Source organism: Momordica charantia, assembly GCF_013281855.1.
Source record: "Momordica charantia cultivar OHB3-1 chromosome 3 unlocalized genomic scaffold, Mcharantia_2.0 BLBB01000003.1, whole genome shotgun sequence".
NCBI lineage: Eukaryota > Viridiplantae > Streptophyta > Magnoliopsida > Cucurbitales > Cucurbitaceae > Momordica > Momordica charantia.
In genome coordinates this window covers 7,509,177-7,522,525 of record NW_028275161.1, presented here as the reverse complement: position 1 = coordinate 7,522,525, position 13,349 = coordinate 7,509,177, and the positions used below count along the sequence as shown (strand labels likewise).

The following is a 13,349-nucleotide window of genomic DNA, read 5'->3' as shown; positions in this document are numbered from 1 at the left end:
ACAATAATGTTTTAGTTCGTTAAACACTTTAATAAACCAATGACATTATTGCTTGTATATAAAATATTGACTAATTCAACCCCCAGGTCGGTTCCCAGGTAGAGGTGTTTCCTTACGGTCAGCTTAAATACCTCAACCTAGACAGAACCTTCCTTAGACAGGGTTCCCTTATAGACAACATTTTATATTTAGTCTTTTATTATTTCATTTTAAACCTAGTTAAAATAAAATAAAAGACTACCCCCTAATCACATTAGAAGATATAACCTAAGGTCTAATTAATTTTAAACCCCTTCAAAATTAATTAACTTAAACCTTATGTTTGCATGCAACTCTTTATTATAGATTTTAATTTCTATCTACCACATTTTATAACTCTTATAAAATTTAACAAAATAGAACTATAAACATGCATTGAAAGCATACATTAATATAACAATTATATTATCCAAAATAATGTCATGTTCAATGCAACTTTATTTTCATCTAATTAATACAACACTTATATTAATTATGAAATTAAAACATGCATACATACATTATAATATTTACAACTATATGATGCATGACCATTGACTGAGGTTATGTTGAACGCACGCACTAAGCGTGGTAACAATTCTATAGATGCAAGCGCACACCTGTCAGAGTAATATAAAATGGATGGAGTATCCAAGTATCGATCCTCAAGGACTTCTATATAAACAAGCGTAATCAACCATACATACATACTATATATCAAACATACATATTATGCATGTAACCTATGGTGGGATTTTAAAACTATATGCATAAAATAATTAAATAATTAAATAGCAAAGTTGGAACGGTTTTTGGCAACCTAAGAAAATGAAATAATACAAAATAAGAAAACCGACTGCATCCGCCCTCGAACCACGAACCGGAGCCTCGGAACCGCGTCGAAAGACAACCGGCAAAGCGCCGCAGCGCCCTGGCATGGCGTCATTGCGCTGCACAGCGCCGTGGCGCTGTATGCTGTCCCCGCAGCGCCATGGCGCTGTCTGCACAGTCTACTTCGTCTTCTTCGCTGTTTTCTGCAACTTTTTGCCCAATCCGATGCCATAAACGACTTTCAAGCGACCCGGACTTACAGAAACAAAGCAGAAACATATTGCCCAAAACACCGGGCCCTTACATGATCGATTCACGAAGAAAAACGCTATCTAACTGCCAAAAACCGGAAATTTTCCAACCCGCAAACCCATATTTCGAAAATATGAAATCACCCACCAAACACAGCGATTTTGATCCCAAAAAATCAGAACTGCAACCTGGCTCTGATACCAATTGAAGGGATGTGATTCCCGGAGCGGAAGCGGATCTTCGTTGCTTATTTTCGGGATACAAAATTGAATTTCAAAGTAGGAAAATGCAGGGGAAACCAAATACCTTTGAATAACTTTTCTTTTACGATTTCCCACGAACACTACCACTAAGACTTCCTCGCTATCCTCTTGGGTCTCGAGATCGTGCTTGTGGTAGTACCTTGATCGAAGAGAGGGAGACATTGAGAGAATTTTGAGAGAAAATGATGGGAGTTTTTTTTTCTGTTCTGTAACCTCTCTATAAGCGCCAAGGTTGCTCGGGTTTACAAAGCTAGAGGTCCTTCTAGGATCCTTTCAAACATTCACAAAAACGACTAACTTACCGAATGATTCCAACCAAGAGTAAGGTTAGAAGATGAATCACTCTTAGATCGGACTTAGAATCTACGATGGTCACTCCTACATCCTCAGACGACTCACTCCAGAATTAGCTTGATCGAGACTAATCCAATGAATCGGTTTAACATCAAACCTAAAGCAATATTTGAAAAAAGCAACACCAAATGTGTTAAGGAACAAAAGTTCTTGAATTCCAATATGTTTAATCTGCCAAAACAAGGTGATTACAAGCCTTTAAATAGGCCAAAGGGTCGTTCAACACGAGGAACACCAAAAGTCTTTCAAATCCTATTTAATGCAAATTGTAGAAAATAAGACATGCAAATTAAAACATGATTGCACATCAAACTAGACAACTAAATGTGAATCCAAAAACGTAGAATTGCTTTAAATTGTCTTGGGAATCACATGTAGGAGGCACTTTACGTTTGGATGAGATTTGACAAGCTTTGACATCACAAACTCCCAAGAGGTGCAATCTGCAAAGGCACCTGTTCACCAATCTGCACACTTTTATTGTCCTCCGTGCCATCTCTCAAAATAGACAACTTTTCCCGTGCCATCTTTGCTCCATTCTCTTCTTGACTCATTAAATTAACATTGTAAAGAAATTTGGCCTCATAAATCTTTGTCTCCTCGTGTGCATTAGCTAGCCTTTGAAGATGTATTATGAAAACCTCTTGAATTTTCTTTGCTTTGCTTCTTGTAAATGGTCCCTCGGGTACATTCAATGGATCCATGGTTGGATTTGCATCATCTCCCCTTTCTTTAAAAGGATTTGTCCCCAAATCAAGGTCTTCATTTCATACATCAAAAGGAGTCAAATCAGCCACATTAAAAGTAGAACTTACATTATACTCACCTCGAAGATCCAGTTTGTACGCATTGTCATTGATCAGTTCAAGCACTTGAAAAGGACCATCTCCTCATGGTTTAAGTTTTGACTTCCTCTTATTTGGAAACTGTTCCTTTCGTAGATGAACCCAAACCCAATCACCTGGGTTAAAAATAACTTTCTTTCTCCCTTGGTTCTTGCGACTTACTAGCTTTTGATTCTTATTCTCAATCCGTTCCTTGATCTCTTTGTGTAATGTTTTGATGTATTCGGCTTTAGACAAAGCTGCATCACTTGTAAACATATTAGGTGGCAAAAGTGTTAAATATAAAGGAGTTAGAGGACTAAAGCCATAAACAACCTCAAATGGTGAACAATGGGTGGTGCTATGTACAACTCTATTATATGCAAACTCCACAAAAGGTAGAGTCTCTTCCCAAGACTTAAGATTTTTAGAAATGAGTGACCTAAGCAAGGCCCCTAATGTTCTATTAACCACCTCAGTTTGACCATCGGTTTGTGGGTGACAAGTTGTTGAAAACAAAAGCTTGGTACCCAATTTGCCCCATAAAACTTTCCAAAAATGACTTAAAAACTTAGCATCTCGATCACTAACAATGGTTTTAGGAATGTCATGTAGTCTAACCACTTCCCTAAAGAAAAGATTAGCTATATTAGTAGCATCATCTGTTTTGTTGCATGGAATGAAATGTGCCATTTTACTAAACCTATCAACCACCACAAATGCTATCATGATGTCTTCTAGTTTTTGGTAACCCTAAAACAAAATCCATGCTAATGTCAACCCACGGTTCACTAGAAACTTCTAAAGGTGTGTAAAGACCATGTGGTTGAGTCTTAGACTTAGCCACCTTACATTTCAAACATTGCTTGCTCACTTTGTTCACATCTTTCCTCATTTTTAACCAATAAAAGTGTTCACACAACATGCTATATGTTTTAAATTCTCCAAAATGTCCCATAAGTCCTCCCCCATGAGCCTCCTTTACAAGCAACTCCCGAATGGAACACTTAGGAATACAAAGCTTACCTTTCCTAAAAAGCATACCATCAAACACAAGATAATCATGTATATTTTTCCCTTTCAAACATTGCACATACACATCATAAAATTCCGATTTCTCAACTTTGTACAACTCAATCATATGCTTAAAACCAAGAATTTTTGCACTAAGTGAATAAAATAGAGCATACCTCCTTGACAATGCATCGGCCACTACATTGTCCTTACCTTTTTTGTATTGAATGACATAAGGAAATGTCTCGATGAACTCCACTCATTTAGCATGCCTCCGATTTAACTTTGTTTGCTTTTGAGGTGCTTCAAACTTTCATGATCGGTATGGATAACAAACTCTTTTGGCCATAAGTAATGTTGCCAAACTTGTAAAGCCCTCACAAGTGCATGGAGTTCCTTGTCATAAGTTGGGTAGTTAAGCTGTGCTCCATTCAGCTTCTCACTAAAGAACATGATCGGCCTTTTTTCTTGCATCAAAACAGCTCCTATACCTATCCCACTTGCATCACATTCAATCTCAAAAGATTTGTCAATGTTAGGAAAAACAAGACAAGGTGCATTGGTCAATTTATCTTTCAATTCATTGAATGCATTTTCTTGCTTTTCTTTCCACTCAAATTTAGCATGCTTCTTAACAAGTTCATTTAATGGTGAGGCTATGCTACTGAAATCTTTAATAAACCTCCTATAAAAACTAGCCAACCCATGAAAAGACCTTACCTCGGTTGCATTGGTGGGTGTTGGCCACTCTCGAATAGCCTTTACCTTTTCCTGGTCAACTTTCACCCCATCCTTTCCAACAATGAACCCTAAGAAGTTGACTTGGTCTTGACAAAAACTACACTTTTTGAAGTTAGCATAAAGCTTTTCTTCTCTAAGTTTTAGTAAAATTGTCTTGACATGCAAAATATGATCATTCAAGCTTTTTGAGTAAACAAGAATATCATCAAAGTATACAACAACAAATTTTCCAATGTATTCTCTCAAAACATGATTCATTAGCCTCATAAAAGTACTTGGTGCATTAGTAAGGCCAAATGGCATAACAAGCCATTCATACTACCCAAACTTTGTTTTGAAAGCTGTTTTCCACTCATCTCTCACATGCATTCGAATTTGATGGTAACCACTTTTAAGATATATTTTTGAAAATAGATTAGCACCATGTAATTCATCTAACATGTCATCCAATCTAGGAATAGGATGTCGATAATTTACCGTGATTTTGTTGATGTCTCGACAATCAACACACATCCTCCATGTGCCATCTTTCTTGGGTACTAAAATTACCGGAACCGAGCAAGGACTCATACTTTCTCTAACATAACCTTTCTCCATGAGTTCTTCCACTTGCCTTTGAAACTCCTTGGTTTCGGTGGGATTGGTCCTATAGGCAGCTATGTTTGGGAGAGTTACACTGGGTATAAAGTAAATTTGATGTTCAATCCCTCTAACAGGAGGTAAACCCGTAGGTGCATCTTCATGGGGAAACATGTCATTAAATTCCTGCAAAAGAGACTTAAATGCACTTGGCAAAACATCATGAGATTTTGGTTCAATTGCTAAACACATAGCTTTGCACATAAGCACAAAATGTGGCTCTTGGGTTAACAACACATTTCTCAATTCACTCTTTCTTACAAAAAACTCACATTCTTTCTTTTCAACTCATATTTTTTTTTTCTTCTTGGTTTTTACTCTCATTTTGCCTTTCAATCTTCTCTTTTTTTTTCACTAGTCTCACTTTTGCTCTCTTCTCTCCTCTTTTTTTTCTTCAAATTATTTTCTTTTCTTCTCTAATTTAATGTGGTCACATTGTACTTCAAATGGAGACAACGGAAGTAAAGTAAATTTCTTTCCGTTCAAAGTAAAACTATACTTGTTCAACAGCCCATCATATGTGACCTCTCTATCATATTGCCATGGTCGGCCCAACAGTATATCCCCCGCATGCATAGGGACAACATCGGACAACATCACAAAGGACTTCATCTTTGTATCTTCCCAATGTAAAAGGAATAAGAGCTTGGGAGTTTACCTTTAGTTCTCCTTTGTTTGTCAACCATTGAAGTTTGTATTGTTTTGGATGTGGACGTGTAGCAAGTTGAAGTCTCTTAACAAGAAAACTACTTACCACATTTGTGCAACTTCCACTATCAATCACCAAGCTACACGGATTTCCTTCAATTAAGCATCTTGTGTGAAACAAGTTTTCCCTTTGATCTTCAACTTTCTCTTCCTTGATTTGTACACTAAGTACCCTTCTTGTTATCAAGGATATGAAGTTACCTTCTTCAATATACTCTTCATCACGTTCTTCAAATTATTCATCATGTTCCTCACAATCATCATCCGAGTCAACTACGCCATTTCTTATCACCATAACTCTTTTATTGACACAATCTTTACTCATGTGTCCAAACCCTTTGCACTTCCAACATTGAATAGAACTAGTGTTTTCCCTTACCTCCTTTGGAGCTTCATTCTTTTTAGTATTGGAACTTTCTCCCTCCATTCTTTTGGCAGCTACGAACTTTCCTTTTGGTTGCATTGATTCATTCCTATTCACAAAACCAGCCTTCTTCCAAGCATTAGAATTGGAATATGTATTAGCTTTATATGTGTACCTTTTTGAATACTCCTTTTCTTCCTTCGATTGATCTTCAATTTTGACAGCATAATGGTACATATCTTCTAGGTAAGAAGGTGGATTTCTATCAACAGCATGAGCAATTTCTCGATTCAAACCTCCAAGGAATCTAGACATGGTGTCTTCCTCTTCTTCTCGGATTTGGGTTTTTTAGCATTAAGGTCTCCATCTCTTGATAATACTCAGCAACATTTTTCGTTCGCTGCCTCAAAGCTTGCAGTTTAGTTTTCAAACCTCTTTCATAGTGTTTTGGAACGTACCTCCTTCTCATGGCTTCTTTGAGTTCTTCCCAAGTGTCTAATGGATCCTCCTCCTTCCTTCTTCTTTCTAATTTGAGATTTTGATACCATTCACCGGCACGATTGGTGAATTCAGCAATGGCGAGTCTCATCTTCGTATTCTCACTATATGTATAGCAATCAAACACATGTTATATCTTCCTTTCCCATTGGAAGTAAGCATCAGGGTCCGCCGTTCCACTAAAGGGTGGAATTTTGAGTTTAACTCCGCCATCCCTATTTTCATTTAATCCTTCCAATCTTCTAGGTTGCATAATGTTGGCAAAGTTATTTCGTCCTCTTCCTCTCCCATTTCTTCTTCCTCCAACTTGTCTTTCTTGTTCAGCAAGGTCAAACGCATCATCTTCTTGTAAGGCTCGTTCTTCTCTTTGTTGTTGCGCTCTCCTTTCTTGTCTATCTTCCATCATCATTTCCATCATTCCTTGAATTGCTTGAAGAATCACCGTGTTAGGATCTTGCGGTACTTGTGGTACTCCATCCTGTGCCATTTTGTTAGAAACGATAATAATGATAATAAGGACCTTACCACTCTTCTCACCAAGATTTCACTCAAGGACACTCGTGTTTGTCACTCAAGGGTAGGCTTTTGGTACTAGGTCAAAGATGTAACGGTTGGCTTAAATTTTGGTGCAATCTTGCTTAAAGCTTGATATAACTAATTCAATGATCAACTCTTACAAACTAAGGCTACGACAACTCAATCTTAGGATAAACAACTTGATAATTTAAATAAAACACAACATAATGAAAAGAACTTTTCGTGCACCTCGGATCTTCGAATGCTTTTTTTTTCTACGGTTTTCTTTCTTTTTGCTATTGTTTTTCTTTCTTTTTGCTACTGTTTTTTTTCTTTCTTTTGCTTCTGTTTTTTTTTTCCTTTTTTTTTTCTTTTGCTTCTAATTTTTTTTTCTTTGCTAATGATCCGAGAGCAAAATAAAGGAATTTCAATACAAGTTATGTCTTGTTACACTTTGTAAGAAACTACTTTCGAAGAAGGAAAATAACAGAAAAATAAAATTACATAAAGTAAAGATATTTCACCTCTACAGCCGGCCAAAGGATGTCGACCAATGCTTTGATACCAAATGATAAACGCCAAGGTTGCTCGGGTTTACAAAGCTAGAGGTCGTTCTAGGATCCTTGCAAACATTTACAAAAACGACTAACTTACCGAATGATTTCAACCAAAAGTAAGGTTAGAAGATGAATCACTCTTAGATCGGACTTAGAATCAATGATGGTCACTCCTAGATCCTAAGACGACTCACTCCAGAATTAGCTTGATCGAGACTAATCCAATGAATCGGTTTAACATCAAACCTAAAGCAAGATTTGGAAAAAGCAACACCAAATGTGTTAAGGAACAAAAGTTCTTGAATTCCAATATGTTTAATCTGCCAAAACAAGGTGATTACAAGCCTTTAAATAGGCCAAAGGGTCGTTCAACACGAGGAACACCAAAAGTCTTTCAAATCCTATTTAATGCAAATTGTAGAAAATAAGACATGCAAATTAAAACATGATTGCACATCAAACTAGACAACTAAATGTGAATCCAAAAACGTAGAATTGCTTTAAATTGTCTTGGGAATCACATGTAGGAGGCACTTTACGTTTGGATGAGATTTGACAAGCTTTGACATCACAAACTCCCAAGAGGTGCAATCTGCAAAGGCACCTGTTCACCAATCTGCACACTTTTATTGTCCTCCGTGCCATCTCTCAAAATAGACAACTTTTCCCGTGCCATCTTTGCTCCATTCTCTTCTTGACTCATTAAATTAACATTGTAAAGAAATTTGGCCTCATAAATCTTTGTCTCCTCGTGTGCATTAGCTAGCCTTTGAAGATGTATTATGAAAACCTCTTGAATTTTCTTTGCTTTGCTTCTTGTAAATGGTCCCTCGGGTACATTCAATGGATCCATGGTTGGATTTGCATCACCCCTTCACTTCTCATTCTTCAACACTTGAAGAATAAGAAGGGTGACGTGGGGTAACTACCCACGTCACAAAACCTCCCACTCCCCTACAATATTGGAGGGAGTTAATATTATTATTATTATTATTATTATTATTATTATTATTATTATTATTATTAATAAATATATATATAATCATTAATATATATATAATTAATTAATTAATCAAATTAATTAATAAATATAATTAATTATTAATCCAATTAATAATTAATAAATATATATATACATAAATAATTAACGCTTAATTATTTATTATAAAATTAGAATCATATTCGCATTTCGTGAACTTTGCATACAAACTGTTTCTCCTCAAAGCGGTCAAAACATGTCTCAGGCGCTCTTCGTGCTGCGCTGTTTGTTAGGGTTGACTTTTTACTGTAGAAACATGTGTCGGTAGCCCTGTTTGACCACGTTTTTTACCCTTTTCCCATTATTATTTGCCAAAAAGGACCACATATTCTTAAAGTAGAACATACATAGATTATTTATGCATAAATGTCAAACTATGGTACTTTAGGAAAAATATGAGATAAATGCGGTCAAAGTTGGAAGAAAATAACAGAATTCTGTCTTTTGCAGAATTGGGCCTGGCGCATTTTTGGAGGGAAATTTGTCAAAACGCACGTTTTGATTGATGAAGGGCAAAGAGAACATTTCCCACATGTTCAAAACCGTGAGTCCAAGTCCAAGTGAGGTGGTTAGGTGAATCTCAACCTCTTTCCACCTAAAATGGAGGGGAGTTTCAACCAACCTATGGTGCTATAAAAGGAAGCCATAGTTGTTCATTCCCTCAGCAAATCATCCCTTCTAAGCTTCATTTCATCTTCTTTTAGATGCTCTCTAGTTGTAGAACACGTTTTTTGGGTTTATGTTAATGTTCTAGTTGTTCATTTCTTTGTTTTTCACGCTTTTACCTTTCGTAGTGCTTCTAATTCGAGTTCTTATTTTCGTTCTTTGTTCATTATGCTCTTTTAAAGTTCTTTAGCAAGTTTCAACTCCCCTCACGCTCGAGAGAGAAGAGGGTTAAGATAGAACTCCTTGTACGGCTCGTTTATTCATTTAAATTCAATAAAAAATACTTTCTTTATGTTTTCGTGCATTTACTTTCATTTAATTATGTTCTAAATTAGTTATCAACCTCCTTGTGGAATGCCTTAGTGAAATGATTTAATTTTCAACACGCTCGAGATTTTGGCCAGATTGCGCCTGACACTTTTTTGGGTTGGTTTCTAAAAACTTCTCTTTACGTCTTTTTTCCATTCGGCCGGTGGGAACTTGATTTATACACCAAAGCCCAACCTTGGGAAAGGTGAGATAGGTAAAATGATAGGAAACCAATATGGGATGTGACTTAGGAATAAGCGCATAAAATATGGTCCTAGGCATAAGCCCTCTGACCCATGATGCAAATGAGTTGGTAGATATTCTCTAGGATTGTAATCACACATAGGAATATGATTGTAGGTTACCCTAGCCTCTACAACAACCAAAAGCAGTAGTGAAAGAGTAGAACTCAAATCCCAAGAAAAGTCAGGAATTGCGCCTGGTGCATTTTCTCAACATAGTGTGTTTTCCATGTTTTGCATCAAAACTAAGGTAGGAGACAAGGATGTTGAGTTTCATTAAATTGCTTGATAGTTAAAGCCCCAAACAACAACATTTCACCATTATTTTCTTCCTAAATCACAATTGCATATTTGAACTATTTCTCTGCATTACTTGATTTTGAAAAGCAACAAGTCCCTAAGGATTCGACCTTGGATTACTTCTAAGTATTACTTCTGACCGTGTGCGCTTGCATGAGTCTCTAATCTTTTTAAAGGTAGAGAAAATCCCAACAAGTTTTTGGCGCCGTTGCCGGGCACTTAAGTTTTCAAATCATATTCTTTTCAAGTGAATTGTTTCATTGTGTGATTGTTGCATACCTCTGTCATTGGAATTAATTGTTATATCTAACCTTTAAGGGAGTTGTGTATGAGCACAGGGTCTGGTTGGTTGACCTTTGATCCAGAGATTGAAAGAACCCTTAAGAGGAGAAGGCGTGAGGAGAGGTTGAGAAAAGAGAAAGAAAGTAAAAAAAAGAAAGAAGGTGAAAAAGAAGAGACCATCGAGATGAATAGAAATGCACAAGATCCTCCACCGCCACAAAATCCACCTGTGAATGGAGATATGGCAGGTGAAGAAGCAGCAAACCGAGTAGGAGAAATTCCTAATCTGATCCTTCTAGCAGATAATCGAGATGTAGCCATGCGGAATTATGTCACTCATGCGTTCCACAACCTAAATTCAGGGATAAATAATCCTTTACCCCAAGCCGCACAGTTCGAGCTCAAGCCAGTCATGTTCCAGATCTTACAGACGATGGGCCAGTTCGGAGGATTGACTAATGAAGATCCTTACTCCCATCTCAAATCCTTTATTGAAATAGCTAATGCATTTCAACTTCCGGGTAATTCTGAGGATGCACTAAGATTAAAAATGTTTCCTTTTTCTCTCAGGGATGGTGCAAGGACTTGGATTAACGCATTAGAACCAAATTCTATCAACACATGGGCAGAACTGACGGATAAATTTTTGGCAAAGTACCACACTTTGACCAAGAACGCAGACCTCCGAGAGGACATTGTGTCTTTTAGACAGAAGGAGAACGAAGCAGTTCAAGAAGCTTGGGAGCGTTTTAAGGAGTTACTTAGAAGATGCCCGAGCCATGGATTGCCCTCATGTGTGCAGATTGAACAATTCTATAGAGGATTGGATCGTTCATCAAAGATGATGTTGAATACCCTAGCCAATGGCTCGTTGTTAGAGAAGTCGGTAAATGAGATTGTTGATGTCTTGAATAAGATGACAGACATTAATGACCAAGGCGAAATGGGAAGGTCATTACCAAAGAAGCAAGTATCAACTGGAATCTTTGAGTTAGACACAGTAGCTTCAATGCAAGCCCAAATGGCAGCTATGAACCAAATGTTAAAGCAGTTGACAATGGAGAAGGAAACCAAAACCGTCACTTCGGCGATACCTGAACACTCTCCTATTTTGCAAATTTCAGATATATCTTGTGTCTATTGTGGTGATAACCACTTGTATGAGAACTGTCCAGCTAATCCATCGTCTATTTTTTATGTAGGTCAAGGTGCCCAGCGGAATTTCAACCCGTATTCAAACACTTACAACCCTGGATGGAGGCACCATCCAAACTTTTCCTGGAGTAACCAAGGAGTAGCTAGTAGCAGTGCACAAGCACCCGCTCAACAATACAAGTAAAAGATAAGAAGGCGGATAAAGGTAAGCAAGTAGTGCCCAACACTACTGATTACGCTTGTTTACATGCGTAAAAAGAAGGTTTTAGATGCTGTTTTTACTATGTTTCAGCTTTGTTCCGGATTTTTCTCGGTCGTTTGAGTTCCAATTCATGCAAAATTCATATATTATGGTTTGTGGTTGGCTTACATTGTATTTATGACATTTTAGGACCATTTGGGAGTGCAAATTAATCAAAAGAAGCAAAAATCGAAAATACCTACGTAGGAGGCGCCAAGCGCCTGGGAAGGCTGCAGAAAACAGTTTTTCTTCCAACTTTGGCCTTAATGAAACGCGTCTTCCAATGCGTTTTGGTGGTTCCAACCGATGCATACGTGTAGAAGAAGTGTTCCACTATCAGTTTGAGCACGATTTGGTCAGTCAAAAGAGTTGGAAATGGGTGATTCACCATCGTTTTAGGACCTACCTAACCAAGTCTGCACAGCTATAAATTCCAGCAACTTCTCCACCAAATTCATCAAGCCTTGCTTCCTTCTCTTGATCACTTTTAGTGTTTCTTTGTTACTTTCTAAGTACTTTTTAGTTGCTTTCATTAGTTGCTTTTGGTTTTTAAATCCCGAGCACTTTACATTCCTTTATTGAACTTTGTTTTGTTTCCATTTGTACTTAGTTATTTTCTACTTATTCAAATATATAAAAATCCAGCACTTTGCTTATCTTCCCTTTGCATTTACTTTATTTTTAGTTAAGAGAGTTGTGTTTTTGGAGGAAAGAGCACGTGACACTCCCCCTTGCTTGAAAGAGAAGGGCGAAGCTCTCAATCCAGAGAAAAACTCTCCGTTAGTTAACTTTTGTTTTTCACACATGCATTCCACATTCAACCATTTTACTTGTTGTATTTTCTTCAATATGTCTTTCTAAATTCCCGTCTCTAGCCCGGTTATGGATAGTTAGCCTTTTATTTCTAAAAAGGGTTGCTAAGAAGTAGTGTTTCTGCTTTCCATTCATTGCTCAACATGTTTTCTCAACAAGTTAGGATTTAGAGAAGGCCACTGTAAGTCTTAACAAGTCAATACTGAAAAGGTTGCTTATTTGCATTGTTGAGTGGTTAAAGCGAGGAGATGAGCGCCTTAGACATAAGAGTTCCGCTTAAGTAGCCTAGACATAGGACCTTAACCCGAGGTTGCGACTATTACCATCCTAAAACTAAGATATCTCTCATAATAGACATATTAGGGAATGTCTTAGGACTTTGAACTTGCTTAGACATAAGTCAAGTGAGAAGCGTAGTCGTTGGTTTCTAAAGTAAAATGCATATTGTCCTTAGCATGTCCTTGATTCTTTGTTGGCTAACTTGAAGTAATTCGGGCTAGGTTTTACCATTATAAGTCCAAATCCCAAATCCAAAACCATTATTTGTGACCACTTCCCATTTTACAAGAATCACTCATTTCAACATTCACTATTCTTTAAAACTTTAGAGTTTGGAAATTATTTAGAAGTCCTTGAGGATCGATACTTGGATACTCCATCCATTTTATATTACTCTGACAGGTGTGCGCTTGCATCTATATAATTGTTACCACGCTTAGTGCG

General features: G+C 37.2%; 1 protein-coding gene and 1 non-coding gene across 2 annotated transcripts; one reads left to right on the top strand and one right to left on the bottom strand.

Moving 5' to 3' along the window:
- The first annotated feature begins 10,601 nt into the window (after positions 1–10,601).
- LOC111025302 (uncharacterized) lies at positions 10,602–11,756 on the top strand. Its single transcript, XM_022303144.1, has 2 exons — positions 10,602–11,562; positions 11,620–11,756. The coding sequence occupies exons 1-2, from the start codon at positions 10,602–10,604 to the stop codon at positions 11,754–11,756; spliced, it is 1,098 nt and encodes a 365-aa protein (XP_022158836.1).
- Positions 11,097–11,203, bottom strand: LOC148212275 (small nucleolar RNA R71). The gene has a single exon (XR_015790038.1). It is a non-coding gene; the product is annotated as a small nucleolar RNA R71 (small nucleolar RNA).
- Positions 11,757–13,349: the final 1,593 nt, after the last annotated feature.

Bases quoted from the DNA above. Each gene is read 5' to 3' on its own strand.
- LOC111025302 (XM_022303144.1), top strand. From the start codon at position 10,602: ATGAATAGAAATGCACAAGATCCTCCACCGCCACAAAATCCACCTGTG. The intron at 11,563-11,619 runs GTGATAACCACT...TTTTTTATGTAG, and splicing joins TATATCTTGTGTCTATTGTG to GTCAAGGTGCCCAGCGGAAT.